Here is a 21691-nt window from a genome sequence, read left to right as displayed (position 1 = left end):
GTGGAGAGTTGATGATATCCTCTACTTCTGCAGCATAACATTGGTCCAACTGTGAGATCACATAGCAGAACTTGGTCTGGTCACTACTGATGCTGGCCAAAGTGAACTGTGCTTAGGCTTGAGCAAACCAAACTGCTGGTCTGTCAGCCCCAAACGGTGGAAGCTGCACAGCAATTCTTGATATCTCTGTTGGTAATACCGGTATCATGTTGGTATTTGCTTGAATGTGGGCAGTTCCCACAGATTTATTACTCCTTATATCATACTATATTATCTTATGGTATTATATTCTGGAGTCAATATACCAATAGCAAAAAACTTATGTTACAAAAAAGAGTTATTCTATTAATGACAGAATATAGCAGTAGGTCCTCATGTAGGAATCTTTAGACAGATTTTACCATTGAACTCTCAATGTATATTTTCAATCCTGTTGTTTGTTTTAAAAGAATAGGAATTTTTTATTATTAATATGATATGTATAATGTACAGACCAGACATTGTGAAAATTTATATTTTCCTACTTCATCTATATCATTGTATCAAAATGGCATTTACTACACTGGTATTAAATTTTTTAATAAATTACAAAAGAGCTTGTACAGACACCTACAATTTTAAGAGTTCCTTAAGAACTGGTGTTGCATTGTTTTTACAAACTGGAGAAATGTTATTGTATATACGTTAATACGTTTTTCATTTGCATTCAGTTTTTTGTAATCATATTCATCTGTGTTCTACGTCTGTGTATTATGTTACCTAGACTTGTTCCAGTGATTAAGTGGAACATTTGTTCTGATATGTGATTCATTCTATATCCAGTGGTTTGCGAATATACTTCTCAACCTGTATCTGGATCTGCTTGAATTTAAAATAAAGAACAAGACCACTTGAATTTATGCCCATAAAGACTGTAATTATGCAGGACAGTGCTGTCCATTCAGTTTTGTAATGTGTTCCCATAGAAATTGTGCCAGTTGAAGAGAAAGTGAAATTACACAGTTTTTGTTGAAATTGCTTTTTGTAGAAAACTGTTGCCAGAATTTCTCCTTTTATATAGTGTCACTTAGTGTTGTTCTGACAAGTTTAGCATCTTGTTATGAATATAGTCAGCTTTCTAGAACCGTTTTTTGGTATCAAGATTATTTATTTTTAGCAGTCTCCCATAGACATTTCAGTAACTTTATTCAAGTAGAACAATAAGAAAGGATTGTTTGCTCATTTAAACTCTATTTGACTTGTTAGTTTGAATGAAGTTTCTTTTCACTGTTGCAGCACCGAGTGTGGCAGATGTGCAGGCAGCAATTGAACACATATTTCCTCTAGTCTATGAATACAGAAAGGAACGTACGAAAGAGGATTTATTGGCATTGCAGTTACGACGTAAGGGTCAGAAGCGGAAACGCAGTTTTCCACACATTGAAATTGAGGACAATGATGATTTTGGGGAAGATGTGGAAGTTATGTCTGATGATGCTGAAGACGAGAATTGTGACAGTGATAAGAGCTGGGATTGATGGATGTAATGTTGACATTGTGTCAAGTGTTGGGGTGTGTGTGTCAAAATGTGTGCATGGTGTCAAACTGCAAGTATTGAAATGAAACAGTTGTTAACTGTGTATGACTGTAGAATGTCAGAGTAATGTGATGTGAAAAAAAAGTCTCTCATTATTTTCCAGCCTGATTTTCCAAATATTCGTGTTTTGTGGTACAATACTCATTGCCACTTCAAGGCAAACATTTTCTCACTGATTTGTTACTGCGCATAACATTATTTATTTACATCGTAATTTACATATAGTCAAGAATAGAGTTACATGAAATCTCTTGCTTTTCTCATAATAATGATTATCAGGTCACAACTAGTGTCACTACTGACATTCTAAAGCAATGAATCCAACGTTTTGTATGTGGTAGACAGTATTTAGCTAATAAGGAACAAAATGGGATCAAAAGGTTTTTTTGCACTTTTGAAACAGTAAATGTAAAATGTTTTTCTGAACTTACGAGACTTGGGCATTTTCTATATACAATGTAATGTATTACCAGCCGTGAAATCATGTTATTCAATGAACTTTGTGATACCATGTAACTGACATTAGGGCAATGTCTGTGTATCTAATCAGGCTAGATAGGAACTGTGCAATTCCTTCCAAAGTATCCAAATTTGCTTTAGAAGTATTATACATTTGTTTAGCTGAACGAATATATAGCTCTAGAACCACCTCTATAAAATGTGTAATATGAGCCAGTTACATATATTTGAAATGTCACATAATAAGTGTTCAACATAGTTTTATCATGGAACTGATTTTCCACCTTTGTCACTTTGTAACAGTGAATATGAAAATAAGGAAACAGTACTTTCCTCATGTGCTAAGAATGCAATAGATTGTGACATATTGAAACTTGAATTTCATTATGATTATTACATGCATGCTTGAGCGAAATCTACATGGTTTCTTCCAGCTTATGTTTGTCATTGCTTCCTTTTCGCATATGATGGTGGAACCAGGGTCATCATCCCAGTCTCAATTCTGGAAGGTGAAATGTAGTAAAATATTTTTAACTAGCATTAAAATTATGTTTCAGATTCAGAGGGAAACTAATTTAATTTTGTGTCTTTAATCCAGGTGTTTATACACATGACTGTGTACCTACTTGCTTCACTTGGGTATGTGTTGTTTAAGATTAGTTTTACATTACTGGAGATGCATGTAAGGTACACACTATTGGGAAATACTTCTTTTCCTTCCTCCTGTTGATCCCAGATTTGGGTACATCTTCATTTGATCAACCAGAAAAATATGCAATTGTAGTTCTGACTGGGAAATCACACTAAGTGGCACGCTGATGAGTACTATCTTCTGAGATGTGACACTGTGTAGTCTCATAAAGTTGAACTTCTGCCAGGTTATGCAGCATCTTATCCCAGAAGGCAGTACTCTTCGTGGCCACTGTTGCGAGAACTAAAAATGTTGCAAGTGATATGTTGCTTTTGCTATTTTAATAGCATTCAATATTTATTTATAAATATAAGTAGTAAGTGTTTAAGTTCCATCATGTATGATTGTCACTATATTCACTCATTTTTGTCATAGAATAGTCGATTTGTGAAGTTTGTATTATCTTTGTTCACTGTTCATTTGAATAATATACACCATAATTACAGTACACAGAATACAGGATTGTGTCATGATTTTGAAAACCTGTCACTATGTTTGCAAATATAGAACTCTTACTTTTCTTCCTTGTTTAACCCAAATAACATGCTTGAGTGCCACGCAGATCATGGTGCCATGAAAGTTGTAGATGAAAGGCTACCAATGAATGTAATGTAATGCTGATTTTAAAAGCAAAGAGTTGTTCAGTATAGCTTATACAGACAGTTTTATATATGTGTGTGACCAAACCTGATGGTGATGAAACACCTTCCTTCCAGAATAAGACCTATTCCAAAAAATCCGGCCTCTACCATCTACTTGTTTTGTGCCATGTAATAATACACAGTAAATTCAAGCATATATTTCATACTAGGTTCATGCGTTTGCAGCCACTGAAAAGGTCTCATTCTGCTGCAATCATTTGAGTGATTTCACTCTGTTGCCATTTTTATACAGTTTATGCTGCTTTCATTTACTATTATTCAATTGCAGTTATTTGATTATTATTCGAATACCTTTATACAATTGTAGCCATTCAAATAAAAATACGAGTGGGATTTGAAGTTCTCACATCCACTGTTGTGAAGAATTGTATTTCCTGGCATTATATCATGTAGTCAAATTACGTTTCGGAGGGACTGTGCTTAGTTGCTGCGCCATGCTAGTTTCTTGCGTGGTTTATGCTGTGGCCCTGAAGATGGGGATAATATGTCCCTCCGAAACATGTGGTGAGTCTAACGCTAAACGGACTATAAGCGCTATGCCAAACGACTAACGTTGAAAATACAAACAATTCGATATTGATGATCCGTGATGACCACAACTGTGTGTGTGTGATTTAGTGATCCGTGGTCACTTGTTGGACAATTGTGGTGAGTCTAACGCTAAACGGACTATAAGCGCAATGCCAAACGACAAACGTTGAAAATACAAACAATTCGATATTGATGATCCGTGATAACCACAACTGTGTGTGTGTGTGTGTGTGATTTAGTGATCCGTGGTCACTTGTGGGACAATAGTTATCGATCGAACTGATGATCCGTGGCAATGAGACCTAGTACTGGCCTGGTACTGATAAATGAACAGCGTTGCAACAGAACGCACGTCAACGAAGGCGGTGATCGGAGGTGATTTTGACGATTTTGACTGTTTTGACGTCTGTGACATCATCTGCGACATTGTGATAACCGAGTAAAGGAAGAGTAGGGTTGGCATTTGAAGGATTTAAAGAGTGCAACTTATTGAAACAAAATGAACGAAGAAATAGATGACCAAGATTTTTATCAACATGACTTTACAACAGCTACAGACTGGGAAATTTTCATTGCCCACTTGGAGAAAATAATTCAGGAATGGAAGATACCGAAGGTTAAGATAGGTCCGCAACTTAAAAGGGGTGAACTCAGTGAAGGAGAATGGAAAAGGACGTCAGAAAATATATCATTTGCAGGTGTGTGGGTTAGAAAAACTTACGAATAACTACAGCGATTTAATGGTTACAATTGATATAGATCGTCGCAACATAACGTAAATAATTGTTTTGTATTTATAGAACTTTCTCTCTGATGAACATAATGTCCCTCATACCTGAGAAATGGCATCATACTTCATAGCTAGTCCGAACTGGTTACTGCAGGCTTCTGTAATTTACTGTGGAGACAAACTACAGGGATTGAAATGTCTTCCTGCCATCTGTGTTTAAGCACTTGAGGTGGGGGGGCTTTTCTTTCATTGCTTCTTTCTGTCCCATTAGTCCGCAGTTTTGAAATGAAGTCACCATTGATTTTAGGTAGTTTGGATTAACATGTGAGGTAATGATTGTGTGTCACAAACTCTGGATCCTGAAAATAGATGAATCGGATTATTATTGTTATTTAATCAGGCTGTAGATTAACATGAAATTTATATAGAATATGTCACACCTGTGTGGTGTAACATCAGTTATGAATTTGGTTTCTATGGTATTTGAAATAACAGTTCAGGTAGACTGTATTAGTATGCAGTCTGTGAATTGTTATAACAGAGTGTGTTTGTAATAGTGATGTCAAATAAATAGATCCATCACTCCAGAGAACCCAGTAATTACTCGTCACACAACCAGGATACATGACAGTATATTTGAAGCTGTCACAGCAGTAATTGTTAAAGAGGTCTGTCGTCTGGGATATAATGGAGTTTTCTCCAGTGGAAGACAACTGACAATTTAGAGGACATGTATCACCCCTGTATTCAGGGTTTGAAAGTAAGCCAAGCAAAGAAACCAGCATAAAACAAGCAGCAAGCAGCTCCTTCCTAGCCACTGTAGGCCATGATTTTCCCATATGCAGTTTTCTGTACTAGCTGCTTGCTTCATGCTGTTTTCTCACTTAACTTACTCTGTGACCCTGAAGATGCAGCTGACATATTCCTCTGAAACATTCTTTGACTTCCCACTTACTACATGGCATTATATTCTAGAAGATAGAATACTTTATAACCACAGCTGTGAGAACATCAAATCCTAGATATTGACTCTGAGTTGACACTCAGACTGGCAATGAATCAAACCTCTTGGTTTACAGTAAATGAGTAAGCAGCCAGTATTAAGAACAGTACTGTTTTCTGTGATGTAGTACATGTAGTTCATTTGAAATCCAGTGTTAGAGGGAATGCGCTACCTCAGTCTTCAGGGTCAGACAGTGCTTGCCACCTGCTTCATGCTTATACAATTCAGAAAGTAATTTTATTAACATTCACTGTCCAAGATCATTTTATTGTTGTTGAAATGAACCAAGAAAAACACGAACTTCCCACCTTTTTATCTGGCCACACCTTGACACAGCCCCCTGTTCTCATTGAGTGCTTTAAACTTAAATTTGAAAATTTACAAGGATGTTGTTATACACCATGTTTAATACTTGCAAGTGACATTTATTGTTATAATGCATACAACATTTCTGCAATTTGGAGACCTTATTAATGTAAGAGAAACATTTGAAATTGTATATGTAACCTCGGGATGGCCAGTGCATTTAACGGTACTGGATTTCCAAAACAGTAATTTGTTGGGAACCCATGGATTAAATATAATTAAGCCTCATGAGACTTGTGAAGTATGGACAGACATGAATCTTTTGATAAACATGGAAGAATATGAATATACAGAAACGTCTGTAAACATCTACCACGCTACACTCATGACAAAAGATACTAATTGTAATAAATTATATTGTTGACCTGAAGCCAGTGAACAGTAGAAGTATATTAATGTGACAGTTCTGTAACACTCCTGCTTCATGTTTGAGAGGTCTCAGGTTCAAGTCTCAACATAGAGACTGACTAACCTAAGAAGGGTTTCATGGTTTTCATGAATCGCTCAAGGCAGATGCCGGGACAATACCTAGATTTTGGCCATCACAGCTTTCTTGTACTTCTTTTAACAATTCATTACTCATCCTGTCCGTTGATGCTACCTGATATGAGCTGTTGAAAGTGCCATTATCGTTAGTGCCTCGTAACTTTAGCTCCGCAGAAAGGTAAACACTGTTGTGTAGCACGCAAAGCTGTACACTTGCTGTGGTGACGTTCAGAGCTACAGTCCGAGCGGAAAGCATTGCCTATGGAGACCAGGAGTAGATACCACAGAATTGATACAGTGCGGCGGAACAAAAGCACTAGCTTATCGCACTTCCGGCCAGCATGACACCATATCACAATTGCAGTATGTACAATGCCTGACATAATAAGGAACACAGTAACTCTACAATAGGCAATACAATGTACACTATTATAAAACAAACACTACAGAACAGTACCTTACAATCCACAGCAATGCATGTCAAATCCACAATGTACTGGCTTGGTGCACTCAGTCTGAATCACCAAATGATGAACCACTACAAGCACTGTCTGTGTCATCCTCACCGTCAGTATCACCTGCAGATTGATGATTATTTCGTCTATCACATCCGGCATAATGCCATCTTTTTCCCAGTACAGTTTTTCTTGCGATTCCATGTGGTGACAGAAACCAGCCCAGTCATCTGCCATAACGTCTTGTATGGCTTCATTTGTTACTTCCAGTAATTTTGCAAGTGACAAATCCACTGTTACGTTGTGCTCTCGGACTATCCGTTTTATTTTTACCCATGCAAGCTTGATCGGATTGAGATCACACTTATACGGTGGCAAACGGACCACAGAATTCCCATGTCCGGACAGAATGGAATCGATCTTGAACACTTTCTCTTTCGGTTTTAGGGAAATTATTTGATTGTAGAGGTCATTCTTCTGCATACTCTCATTACAGTCGACACCCTTGTTGCGTAGCCACAATATCATAACCTCCTTTAGCGAGTAAGGTGTTGGTGGCTTGTCTATTTGGATACAGTGGTATGGGGCATTACCTAGAACAGTGACGGACTGTTGAGGAATATGGGGAAGTAATTTTTCCGTCAGCTATTTCTGAAAGTTATGACCATTCATCTGACCGTGGTAATCGCCTGTTGCACCGCCAGCCTTGTAGACAAGTTTGGCCTCTGGAATTAAACCATTCAAGGTCCCTGCATATAGTATTATGAGTCTGTTGGCGGAGTTAACATTTTCCTGGACTCCCATGACATCATTACTCTGTCAGCACTTTTGAAACGTCAGGTTGCTGTCTACCCATGTCTCATCGATGTACACGATTGATCGTCCTTCCTTGCGATACTGCTTTATTTTAACCAAGTATTTACCTCTCCAGTTCACAGTGTCCTGTTTTTTGCTTAGAATTGTGCACTTTGTCTGACATTGCCACCATCTAAACTCCATGCTTTTAATAACTCTGCACAAAGACGTTTTTCCCCAAGGAAAATTTATTTTGCTTTTAATTATTGGCAAAAGCTTGGGGATGGTGGGCACTCGTTTCTCCTGTATATAGAAATTGTGAATTTCATTTCTAATAATGCATATATCGAAGTCGTCTACACACACAACACTGCGAGAAATGTGTCTTCTCTTCTTTCCTGGTGACTGCAGCCATCTGTTGGCGTCATTTTCCTTTCATTTCTTTTGCTCCTTTCTGATGTTTTTACTGTGGTGTAAGATACCCCTGCATATACAGCAGCATGTTCCGTAGATTTTGGGTGTGACAGTGACAAATGTTTACTCAGCTTTTCCTCGCCGCATATCTCTACAATATTAGCTATTACTTCCCTGGCCTCACTATGAATTGTTCCGTGCAATTGTCGGTGTGCCATGATAGTGTCACAAACACCACATAATACAGTCACTATGACTGGTACCAACCAACAAGGAACACAATGTACTATACACCTGACCACACTCCAAGATGCTACATTCCAAACTGGTAGTACCCATGCTGACGTAAGCTGATAAGACTGCTCCACATGAGATGGTAAGACCCCTATACCATGGCTAGAGTTCTGAGGAACTAACAGTAGATAAACTGAATAAATAAATTACACTGTAGAGACAATACAGTAGATGGTGCTATAAACCATTTTTTTTTTGTGCTTTATTAAATATTCACCATGTGAGAACTAACCAGACAAATTGTTAGAAATTGTGTTTGGCAAATGTATTGTTATGCCATGGACCAGTTTCCTGCTTGATGAACTATTTTTGAGGGCTTTAATGAAGATCTGTTTAAACTCTGTGTTATAGTGGACCATTCAAAATACAGCAGACTCTCAATTATCCATGTCCAGTTTGTCTGCAGACTAACCATGTGACTATTTTAGGACCCCTCTGTTATTGGTTAGAGCTTGTTGTAATGATTTCAATGTTAACCATTAACTCTGTTTCAGTAAAGTGAATCAGTGATGTATTATAGCAGTTCCCATGTGTTATTATTTTGTAGCTGTTTGTACCAGCTTACTACCAGTGAAAAAGATTTACTTTGTTCTGCTGGAAAAATAACTGTTTCACTTTGATCAACCAGTAACGCGACCAGTAATAATAACAGATTTTCAGAGTTGATTTCAGCATTGATAATGGGTATTTCCAGATTTTTGTATTATCTGCTGCTCCTAATTATCTACTATACTTCTCTCCCCCCCTCCCCACCACTGAGAGTTAACTGTATAAACAAACAAAAAGGATCTAATGCATACTGTGTGAGTTGTAAGTTTTTACAGATTCTTCAGAGCCAAATAAAATGTCAATTTAAAAAGAACCCATGCAGACCAGTGCACAAATTGAATGTTTTTGGTGTGGAGGAAAAAGTGTTTATTGAAACTGGTGAAGTGTCTTCAGAGAAGAGTTCATAACTTAAGAAATATGTCATATGAAAGTCACTTGTCTAATTCTGATCATTGGGCCTTCGCACAAGAATGTGTTGACCAGAAAACATCCCTGTAAGAATGGGTTTAATGTCAGTTACCGTGCTGTCATCCACCGTAAGAAGCAGCACAAATTTTAGTATAGAACTTTATATATCAATGCCTTAAATTTTTTATTTAATTTATCTTTGATAATGGAGCCAGGATAGCACAGTAGGTATAGTGACTGGCTATGGGCTGGACAATTGAGGGGTCGAAGTTCAAGTCCTGGCAGGGTCAAGAATATTGTCTTCCATTATATGTATACAGTGGCCGTCTTGTAGTGCGCTCAATTTCACCTGTCACTTCACAACATGTTTCGGCAACATAGTGCCATCATCAGGTGTCCCAATTACGCCAATCTTGCATTGCTTGCCCTCATATGTTTTCACAACACCATTTAAAAAGTATTTAAAAAGTCCGTATTTGTCAACTATGATAAATTTACACTCGCTAAAACTTGTTAAGATAATTAATCTTATTTGTCTTAATTAAAACTTGCATGTGGTTCGTTCACTACGGGGTCGCTTTTCTTATTTTCTGTGTAAACCGCATCTTGTGATGTCTCACAACTTCGACCCCTCAATTGTCCAGCCCATAGCCAGTCACTATACCTACTGTGTAAACCGCGGCTTGTGATGTGTGTTCCCTTCTTAGCTGCGAGGCAGCTAAGAAGAGAACACATCACAAGACGCAGTTTACACAGAAAATAAGAAAAATGACCCCGTAGTGAACGAACCACATGCAAGTTTTAATTAAGACAAATAAGATGAATTATCTTAACAAGTTTTAGCGAGTGTAAATTTATCATAGTTGACAAATACGGACTTTTTAAATACTTTTTAAATGGTGTTGTGAAAACATATGAGGGCAAGCAATGCAAGATTGGCGTAATTGGGACACCTGATGATGGCACTATGTTGCCGAAACATGTTGTGAAGTGACAGGTGAAATTGAGTGCACTACAAGACGGCCACTGTATACATATAATGGATGAAAATCAGTGCAACGGGACGCTAAAATATAACAATATTGTCTTCTCCACATCATCCAGACCGGCTCTGGAGCCCACCCAGGCACCTGTCCAATGGGTACCAGTGTCTCTTTCCCCAGGGGTAAAGCAGCAGGGCCGTGAAGCTGACCAATAATCTCCAGTTAGTGCCAAGGTCAAGAAAATGGGGATCAATGCATATACTCCCCTGGATGTCTTCATGGCATAGTGCTTAATTAGATAAGCGCAGGAGCAACTTTACCTTTTACCTTTTCCATCTTTGATAAAGTTGTCATGGACAGGGAGGTATATTTTCAGAAATTATGTTAGTGGGTTTAAGAAAGCTATGTAAAGAATTGGAAAGGCATGGAAAATTTTTGTCTGTATTTGCTTCTCTCTTTCATATTTCATTTATTACTCTCCAGTTCTCTTAATGTGCTTTACGAACTTCTACACCTACCTTTCTCTCTCTGTTATTACTTTTGACATTATATTTGTGTCCTGTAAGAAACATAATTACATTTATTTGCAGATTTTGAGTTCATTATTACAAGGTATAATCTGAGGCTGAAGCCTCTAGAAGGTGTTACAAGTCCAGTAGAAGAAGAAATAGATGAGGGAAGAACACAAGTACAAGATGACATGATGTCTTTGGACAATGACTTTCCTCCTCAGAGGGAATGTGATTTTGGTGATGGTAGCTCCCATCCACACCCACTGGTGAGATGGTATGGCCTTAGAGACTTTGTAATTGTTTCACCAGCACGTTGTACCATCTCTGATGAGAGTAGAGTGAAGATTTTGCTCAGTTCAGTATACATAGCCATCAACAATTCTAATTGGTAAGTTTAAGTTTTATGTGTACTTTGTATAATATTTCCTAAAATGGGCTCTTAAGGTAAAGTTTTCCCTGAGCTTAATTAATTAAGCACTATGCCATGAAGGCATATGGGGGAGTTGAAATAGGCTATTTGCAGATATGAAGTACAAAATAAAGAATTTGAAGAACTAGATTTTCATTGTGTGTGAAGTTCTTTAAGAGTTCTTCAGAACTTGTTTAGGTTATGTTATTGTATTGTTTATGATTTAAAGTATCTTCAGAAATTAAATGCTCATTGTTCCTGTCTAAACATGCATGTTCCAGTGCATTGTATTGTATAACAGCACACACTGTGGGTTATGATAGATTAGTGTCTCTGACAGAATGAGAATAGCTTCCAAAGTCCATTGTATAGTGGCAAATATGAAGCACAGGAGTCCATCACCAACTACAGTTTGCAACCACAGATTTCAAATATCTGCAATTTTCTGTTTTTATCCAGTTTTTCTGTCCACAGTAATTAGTTTCATGTAACCGTGGTTTTTACTTTGTGCACACACAAAAAATCAGTGGGCAGCAAACGTCCGCAATTTTGCTCAGTGACCTCATTTGGAGGTATGAGGTTCTTTTACGTGCCGTAAAGCTACAACACGGGGCCCACGGCTTAAAGTCCCTCCCGGAGGACTTGTTCCCTGAATTTTTCCGCCTTTAAAAATTTGAGGACTATTTGAACCCGTGTACTGCGAGTCATGAGGTGGGAATGTTACCTCTAGACTACGGAGGCCGCTAGCCAGTGACTTAACTGCTTGAGCTATGGCGCGACCCAAAATATCATCTCATCAGGACTCAAACCCGTGATCTTCCGGCTTGTAACATAGTGCCTCTTCCAACTACACTACCATGTGCCCCTTTGTATATTTATACTGCACAACAAATGCTTACTACATGTTTTGTCCTTTTGGCCATCATCAGATACTCTACATTGAGAAGAGCAGTCAAGGTGATAGTGAGTATACAACACCTGATGATAGCCCAAAAGGCCAAAACGTACAGTAAATATTTAACACGTAGTACACGTCTACAGAAAGGTATGTTGACAGAAATCAGTGGAATGTTGTTATGTATTTATCATGATTAGTAATGGAAATGGTAAACAGTGTTAATAGCAGCTGTTATTTCGCTTACCCCAAATTTTTATAAGGTGTTGGTTTGCCAACTGTGGTGTTTTTTGAGAGTGCAGCACCTGAAGTTGGTGAGGAACTGCTGTATGTTAAGCTGTAGTTGGTTGCATTTACATTAAATAATGCTGGATTCTTTTTTTAAGTCAAGTTCCTGTCTTTGTACAAATTCATGAACCTCAACAGCATTACTACATGGGAGTATGTGAAGGGAAAGGAATTCGGTTTGAATTTGAGATGGTTCATTTGAAACGTACTCCACCTCACTGCAAGTATCTCACAGGTAATGAGCTATCAGTAATTATGTGACAGACTTCTTCTTTGTTGTGTTTGAAAAGTACAGTGGGATTCAAATCTGATGAGTCTTGAGTACTCTGCCCATTCTCAGTGATGACTTTTATGATTCCATGTTTCTTACAATCAACTATTAACTTTTGAATGCCACATTCTGAAGTATGCCTTTTATGGTAGTCATGTTTTGCTAGTGTTTACAGTTATGATCTCACTGTCAGCAGCCACTTAACACTTTGCGGACCGGCAATTTAAATATTTAAATCACCCTGGGGAATGGCATTTTTAAACCTACTACCCTAACTTGTGCACTGTTCACTTTAAAAATTAATATAAAATCTAATTAATTTTATGAACTAAAATTTTTGGAGAACACTTACCAGTGCTCCTAGAAGTGCTTGAGAGTGTGATATTTCTGGAAACATTCCCCTTTGTGAAGTGGCATTACACAGAACTTGCACATGTAGACAGTCATACTCCTTTTGTTGTGTACTGTGCAAACACGGCATCGCCTAGAAGGCTGCTTCCCTTTGGCATGTTCACTCTTCACAATTTTCACGAGGGTATGTTTCCGCATATCATGCGAGTGTCGGCCAGGGGGGTCTATTTGAGGCCTCCGGCGGTTGCGAACAGATGGCCCCGGCTGCACTACGTCTGTGTCTGACGCAGGTACTGCCGCCACCATGACGTCAGTAGCCCAAGCTTTTTCCACATTCAGCAGAAATGCCTTGTATTTCAATTTTGAGTGAGGGTTTAGATTTTTGAAAACCAAAAATGAATTGAAAATGGCACAATTTATAAGCCACAAGGCAACTTTCTTTGTCCACTTTACTGTTTTCCAAGGAAGAGAATAATAGGCCAAGTACTGATCGGCTCTATCAACTCCCTTCATGAACATATTATATTCGGAAATACAAACAGGCTTCTTTACCTGTCCATGTCTCCTTTGAACATCAACCATGCTCGAATTGTGAATTGTGGAAATCTTATTCACAACACGAGTATCCCTCCAGGACTGAAGAAGAATATCCCCCTTCCTCCTGAATGTGGTTTCACCACGTTTCAGGGATTTACATTCCTCTTTCAGATCTGGAGGAAGGCCTCTATTCACCCTAATTGTTCCACAAACACGTACTTTTCTCGAAAGTAGGTGTTCTGCAGTTGCCACACTGTTATAATAATTGTCTTGATAGACATGGTAGTTTTGATCAAGATAGGGTTCCAAAACAGAAAGAATAGTTTCTTGTAATTTCTTTCCTTCACCAGAATAAATTTCTAAATTTCCAGTATAGCCTGAAGTGCTTTCAGTAACTACACGAACAAGTAGGCCATACTTTGTAAGTTTCCCAGGATTATATGTTCGCATACGAAGCCTTCCCCTCCAAGGATTCACATATTCGTCCAAAGACAGTTGTTGGTTTGGCTTATAAACTGTCTGAAATTTCTGAACGAAAAAGTTCAATAAGGGCTGAATGGAGGTAGTGTCAGTGAAAGTGTGCTCTGTACATGAACAACTGAAGCCTTTTCAGTGCCATACTTAGTTCCCATTTTTTGTTAGCTCATCACACATTAGCATCCATTCATCATCTTTCCTGTCCAGAATTTGAGGACAGTTTTGTCATGGTAGCAATGACCTGTGTTGTATGATAATGTTAGCCAGAGAAAATTAAAATTATGAGCCGATTGTCTAGATAATGTGGGACCCTCAACGTGTCACAACCGTATGGGCCTTCATGGCCTGTTACAGGATGTGATATGTGGTATGTACATCAGGTTACATCATTAAGAATTGCATTTAATGGACTGGGACCAACCGACCAAGCGACCGCCGCTTGTTGGTGAAGGTAGTGCCAACTTTAGCAGGTAGAGGATGTTGCGTGGTCAGCACAATGAATCTCCATGGCTGTTAATTTCGGTTTTCTAGACTGGAGCCCCTATTTCCTTGAAATAGCTCCTCAGTTATCCTCACAAGGCTGAGTGGATCCCGTTCCAGACCCACTACTTCTGAGAAAGTGTGGTAGCGCTGGGAATCGAACCAGGGGCCTCTGGATCTGTAGCCAGGAACTGTGACCACTAGACCACAGATGAAGTTGGTATAGTTCACTTGTGGGCTAAAGTCATGGAGTTTGTTTTATTTAATGGACTGGGTTATACCAGGATAGCACCTCAATTAGGCCACAATGAGTTCCTCGCAAATCCTTTCCAATTCATGATTCATTTAATATTTATCCAGTTGTCTAGTTGCTGAAAGCAGCATTAAATAACACTTAAAAGAATGGAACTGGTGAATAATTTGCAACTGTTCGTGGTGTGGGAAAGGATTGTGTAATATAGTATGAAATAGACTCTATCTAGAACATCTCTGAAGGTGCACTGTACCGTGAGTAGGCAACGATGTGGAAGAGATGTCCAGCCTGTTCAAGGTCTCCCATATGATGCTCATAGGGATCATCATTTACAGGTTGCACAATTAAATACCAACCTTCATAAAATGGATGATATATTTATATCTGTAAATAATGTTGATACTGATTTCATACTTGCTTAAAGATATTTTAGAGTGTATTGTTATAGGATTTTAAATTCTCACAGCAGTGGTTATGAACGGTTCTGTCTTCTGGGATATAACGCCACATAGTCCATTGAGGGACAACAACTCATTCAGAGGAACATGCTGCCTCTGTCTTCAGCTCTAGCTCTGCTTGCTACCTGCTTCACGCCAGTTCCTCTGAAATATCGGTTGAATTCCAGTGGACTACATGGAATGGTATCCCAGTAGATAGAACTCTTAATTCTAATGTTTATTTTCAGGAATCTGACATCATGAGTTCTTATTTTTCAGGGCTTTTAAATCTGTTTAAATCCAAAGTTCCAAGTCCTTTGTCTCTTGAACCTGTTTCTGTTGCTGTGAGATTCACCTATGTTCTGAGGGACTGGACTAGCAACAACACTTGGACCCAGGAACCTCCCGATTTTGATATCCTGCAAGGGGAATCACTGGGTGTTGCTGAATTGGGAAAACTGCCTTTTGGTGCAACTTTTGACCCAATAAGGCAAGTACTTACTCAAGTATTGATTCGATTCTTTGTAGATTCTAGATGTGTGCTTATATATTATGACATTATACATCCTGTATCATTTTATCATGTTCCTAAATGGCCAGTTTTCATTCAACACTGTAAGAACAGTGTCACTGGGACCTACACATAAGTGGGGAGGATAATGTTAAAATGTATCTTAGAGAAATGGAGGGGGGGATGGAATGGATTCATCTGGCTTGGTATAGGGACCAATGGTAGACGCTTGTGAATATAGTAATGAACCTTTGGCTTTCATACAATGTTGGGGAAATTCTTGGGTAGCTGAGTGACTAGTGAATTCTTAAGGACTCAGCTCCATGGGGTTGACTGATTGACCGGCTGGCTGGCCCCAGCCAAGAAAACACTAAAGCTATGTGGCATTCCATTATGGGAAGAAAGGTGCGTTGTCATTAGTCAGTGACACAGACCCTTATGTCATAATTATAAAGTTACTGGATTCAATTTTCAGCGCACTTCCAACAATCATACCCTGGTGGGAAATTGAAACATACGAGGGTCGTACTGAAAGTCATGAGCAACAATTTTTTGTAAAGTAACATGCTTTATTATTGACAAACCAAATACACCACCTCAATCTACAGAACTTTCTTTATTTTTCCACATAATCGCCACTTCTTTATACACATTTCTCCCAGCGTTCTGGGAGTTTGAAAATTCCCCTTCTGTAAAATTCCACTCCAGCCATCTGAAGACACTGACGCACTGCTTTCTGAATTGCCTCCCTTGTCTCAAAATGTTGTCCACGCAGCTGATCCTTCACAAATCCGAAAATATGGTAGTCGGATGGTGCCAGATCAGGGCTGTAGGAGGGGTGTGGTAGAACTTCCCACCCCATCTTTGCAATTGCTTCCAGTGTGACCTTTGTGGTCTTTGGTCAATAACCTCAGGACCCAACGATCACAAACTTTCCTATAGCCAAAGCTTTCAATTGTCTCATGTACTGCACTGTGCCCTATTCCAAGTTTTTGGGCTATTGTGTCCACAGTCACATGCCTGTCATCTTGAATGATCTCATCCACTCTTTCCTTGTTGCGTTCAGTTGAGGCTGTTCGAGGACGACCGCTCCGAGGCTCATCTTCAATGCTGGTGTTCCCATCTTTAAAATGTTTCACCCATCTTCAAACACTGCTCGCACTCATGCACACATTTCCATAAGCACGCTGAATTCAGAAAGCAGTGTGTCAGTGTCTTCAGATGGCTGGAATGGAATTTTACAGAAGGGGAATTTTTGAACTCCCAGAATGCTGGGAGAAATGTATGCAAAGAATTAGTGATTATGTGGAAAAATAAAGAAAGGTTTGTAGATTGAGGTGGTGTATTTGGTTTGTCAATAATAAAGCATGTTACTTTACAAAAAAATGTTGCTCATGACTTTCAATACGACCTACGTATTTACACAGAACATTTCTTCTGTAACATGATACACGAGGTATGATGTTCCGTGGATTATAATGTAGATAGCCTGTAATGATAGTGTCACGTGTATGGGGGTACGCATGACAAAATGACGGGTTCTAGTTCTGATGATTGGATTTATTAACAGCTTGGTTACACGCAGTCTTTAGTCACACTCAAATTACAGCGCTATTGCTGCTTTAAACACACCTTATAATCCAGTGTTGCACATACCATCACACACATAAAGTCTTCTAAATCACCCTTTCAATCTTCACAGTTCTTCTACAAACTCCCAAGTACTCCCAGTTCTCTCCAAATACTCCATCCTCAATACTCCTGAACAGTGTTTGCTACTCGGCAACAGATATCAGGTATTGTTATCAGGCGTGCGTACACACACATTGCCTAGCAATGGATGCCCTACTGTTGTGTGACGTCACAGTCTAACAGGGAAGGGTGTTTCCGAGCGTTGCATAGAGACAGGATGAGTGGGGATATGTGACATCACTCACACTTCTGTTGCGCTATCCAAGTGTTCACAGAGTTATCGCCTAGCAATATGCCGATACAATCCACAACTCTCCCATTGTGCGCATGCCCCTAGACCTCTGTTCAGCAATTCCTGTATATAGCAAATCCACCACAATAGATATATGGATGTATGCTTGGTATGTTTAGAAAATTTTAAAATAACTTGGTCACTAAGTAAAATATTCGGTACATTGATGGAAGTGTTTAAAATTTTATAACTATATGTGTAAGTTGTATATTTTGATGAGTACAAGGTCCTGTTCAGAACCTAACAACAAATACTTTTAATTCTTTTTTAATTATGGGAGACATTTCCTTATTTCTACTTGGTAATTGAAGCTCATGTTTGTGTACAGAGTGTGTGACTGCTCAGTTATTCAAACGAGAAAACTGAACTGGTCTGCTAGTTAGTTGTAGCCTTACTGCTGTTTATATATATGACATTTTTTGCAGGTGATGAAACATGAAAACCAATTTCTTTTTTTTGATTCAATAGTGTGTGGTGCCATCAGCCCAGTTTTTCATGGGTATTTACATTTTAAGTAAGATATTGCTGTGTTTTGCTACAGAGCAGATTGACTTGAATGTTAATTCTTTTGTCTTGTATTCAGGAGGTGCCCAGTGAACTCATGTTGCTTGTTGCTGGTCCTTCCTTACAATGTTTTCTTAAGTTTTCTCATATGTTTTATTATGTTCATGGCCATGTACTTTGAATGACTTACAAGGAATCTTCTATCTCTTTTTTAGAAGTTATTGGGGTGTCATTTCTTACAGTCTATATATTTTTTTTTGGACCTTGAGGCTTTGTATGTATATATACATAGGTAAGTAAAAAATTATCCGCACTCTTGTTTTTCCAATCCATATATACAAAAGTAGGGGTTGAACAAGTACTTCATTTTTCTACATAGTCTCCTCCCTTTTCGATGCACTTGGTCCAGTGGTCCAAAACCTTGCATATTCCCTCCATGAAGAAGGTTTTTGGTTGGTCGTGCAAACATTTATGCACCGCTTCCCCCACTTCTTTGTCCGTAGAAAATCAAAAACCTCGTAAAACATCTTTGAGCGGTCCAAAGAGATGATAGTCGGAAAGGGTGAGCTCTTGGCTGTAGGCAGGGTGTTCCAGCACCTCGAAACACACATGGTTAATGGTTTCAACGGTCTGGCCGTCCTTGTGTGAGTGTTCATTGTCATGCAACAACAACACTTTCTTCGACAATAGGCCTCGGCATTTGGTGTGAATTGCTGGCTTCAGATTGTTGGCCAGCAAATCACTGTATCTTGCACTGTTGATCGTACACCCTTTTTCCAGGTAGTCTTCCAGTATAGGCCTTTTTGAGTCGCAAAAAACGGTTAACATCACCTTTCCCACAAAAGATTGAGTTTTGAATGTCATCTTTGTTTGCGATCCCAGCTGTTTCCACGGCATACTCTTGGCTTTTGGATTCTGGCTCATAGTGATGAACCCACATATGAATTTCAGCCCCTGACACATCTTCCAATCAGAGAAATTGGATCACTATTCTTTGTTAATCATTGGTGCAAACTGCTAGCGGAGCAGCCATGTTTACACTGTCACAGCATCAAGGTAAAACTTGGATCACGTGACCACAATAGTACCAACTCTAACAATGCATGCATAGGAGACAGTGGGACAAACCTAAAGATGTGTTATGGAGAAAGTGTGGATAATTTCTGACTTACCATCGTGTGTGTATATATATATATATGTTTCAGGTGCTAATTCCCCTTACTTGTTATTTCTCATAAGACCAAGCACTTGCCCAGCATGGTTTTGATAATTTGAGGCAAAGTTGTCCCTCTGCCTAAGTAATGAAACATCATGCCATGAAAACATATGGGGGAGTGGAGGTATGGTTCTGCCATTCTTGACCTCAGCATTTGGCAGAGGTGTCAGCTTCACATCCTGGCTGCTTTTCTCTTGGGAGAAGAGACCATGGTTTCCATGGTTTGCATGGGCCTCAAAGCTGGTCTGAACTCTACGGAGAAGGGAAGAATCTCGTGCCCTTGCCAGGAATTGAACCCTTGTCATCCAAGCCATCACTATACCAACTGAGCTGTCCTGGCTTGATAGTTTTGTTGTCCATTATATAATTCAAAAATATATTCTGTGTGGTAAACGAGGGACTACTGTACTTTTTTTTTTTTTCCTTGGTGGGGTGGGACTGAGTCCACTTGGTACTGCAGCCACTTCTGGCCTATTGTACCAGCCCCAGATCTAGGTGAGGGTGATTATGGAGCAGTTGGTGGAATGAAGATTGGCAGGGGAAACTGAAGTACTCAGAGAAAACCTGCCCCAGCACCACTTTGTCCACCACAAATCCCACTTGACCAGAACATATATAAAAGTTGTCTGTTTATGAAATAAGTTTAATTTGTTGGTCTCGTTAAAAATTACAGAATGTTGCTATATTTCTGTTGCCTGACTGCTGTCTGAAATAGAGTTTCCAGTGCCTGAATATAATTTTATAGATGGCACTAGTTATCGTGTTTAGTGGAATATTCTTTACTATATAGTGAACTTGAATCTGCAGTGAACTGCATCTGTTTGCAACTTGGCCACATTTGATGGAGAATGTAGTTGTGGACAGTGAGAGTTATTCAGACTTTGAACCATCACAAGCACCACAGTGGGCAGTTCGAGTGAAGATGGCAGAACAGCCAGCTTGTTTGCTAAATGAATACTTCAGTGAATTCATCCAGCTATGTAGTAATAACATATCAATGCAGGATTTGCTTGGTGATCTGGTTCATAAAGGAACTTCAGGTAAGAATAACATGGTCAGTAATACATGAAATTCTGATCCTTTCTGCACAGTTTGGAAAGACTTTCTGTAATAGAGAAAAAATCAGTGTTTGCATGCCATTCAACCCAACTTAGAGCAGTTATTCTAAACTGGATGCATATGAAGCCTTGAGGAGATACATTAGATATATTTCATATATTGTTGAACACTGATCAGAAGGGCCTAGAAAATGTTCTTTGACAGCTTTCTTTTGTGCAACTTTTTCTGTGCTTGCAATAAATAAAGTTAAAAATTGAATCACCACTGGAATAGGGTACATGAAGTTTTACTTTCATATCAAGTGTTGGGAGGCATGCAGTGGCATAGTTGTTGGAGGCACTATGCTACAAGCTGAAAGGTTGTGGGTTTGAGTCCCAGTGAGGTGGAATTTTTCAATTGACCTAATCCTTCCAGCCGCACTATGGCCCTGGGGTAGACTCAGCCTCTCACAAAATTAAGTATCAGGAATCTTACTGGGGCTTAAAGGGCAGCCAGCACATAAGGCTGACAACCTTACTGCCATTTGTGAGCCAATTGTCCTGATAATGTGGGACCCTCAACATCTCACAACGCTATGGACCTCCACAGCCTGTTACCATTTGTCTGGTAGCATCCAATTGGTGTGGTGTCTAGTACCTCTCTAGGTTTTACCTAGTGTATACAAGGAAATTGCAAGGAAAGTATGAAGGATGGAATCTGATGTGAGATTAACATAAACTGTAAGCGGTAGCCGTAGTCTAGAGGTAATGTTCCCACCTCATGACTCGTAGTACGCGGGTTCAAATACCCGACGGAGGTCGTCGAATTTTTAAGAGCGGAAAAATTCAGGGAACAAGTCCTCTGGGAGGGACTTTAAGCCGTGGGTCCCATGTCGTAGCTTTACGGCACGTAAAAGCACCTCATATCTCCAAAGGAGGTCACTGAGCCAAATTACGGACATTTCCCGCCCAACAAAAGTCTCTAATACCTCCAGTAGATGGGGGAAGCATTATAGATACCTCTTAGCTGGTAGAGCCGGTCTTGCTGGCTGAGCGGGACTGATGGTAAGCACCAGTACCGGTAGGATATAGAGACTGGTAGAAATCATAGAGGGAAGCACAATGGA

The 21691-nt window shown here is 39.2% G+C and overlaps 2 protein-coding genes across 12 annotated transcripts in view; both read left to right on the top strand.

Moving 5' to 3' along the window:
• Positions 1–3246, top strand: part of LOC111867399 (TATA box-binding protein-like protein 1) — a 54318-nt gene extending 51072 nt beyond the window's left edge. For all 9 annotated transcript variants that reach the window (XM_023857215.2, XM_023857220.2, XM_023857221.2 and 6 more), the window contains exon 5: positions 1276–3246. In XM_023857215.2, coding sequence (XP_023712983.1) covers positions 1276–1517 — 242 coding nt within the window. In that variant the 3' untranslated portion in view covers positions 1518–3246. The remainder of the gene's footprint in view (positions 1–1275) is intronic.
• A 1016-nt stretch (positions 3247–4262) lies between these two features.
• The window catches only part of LOC111867397 (rab3 GTPase-activating protein catalytic subunit), a 189328-nt gene continuing 171899 nt past the window's right edge, over positions 4263–21691 (top strand). For 2 of the 3 annotated variants that reach the window (XM_023857211.2, XM_023857209.2), the window contains exons 1-5: positions 4264–4617; positions 10993–11302; positions 12605–12741; positions 15592–15802; positions 20335–20567. In XM_023857211.2, the coding sequence (XP_023712979.1) occupies positions 4419–4617; positions 10993–11302; positions 12605–12741; positions 15592–15802; positions 20335–20567 (1090 nt within the window). In that variant the 5' untranslated portion in view covers positions 4264–4418. Of the gene's footprint in view, positions 4618–10992; positions 11303–12604; positions 12742–15591; positions 15803–20334; positions 20568–21691 lie in introns of all 3 variants that reach the window. The other variant, XM_023857210.2, reaches the window with a different exon arrangement.

This window comes from Cryptotermes secundus, unplaced genomic scaffold (assembly GCF_002891405.2).
Source record: "Cryptotermes secundus unplaced genomic scaffold, Csec_1.0 scaffold397, whole genome shotgun sequence".
In the NCBI taxonomy this organism is placed as follows: Eukaryota; Metazoa; Arthropoda; class Insecta; order Blattodea; family Kalotermitidae; genus Cryptotermes; species Cryptotermes secundus.
The sequence above is the reverse complement of the archived record's forward strand: the minus strand, read 5'-3'. Positions and strand labels throughout refer to the sequence as shown.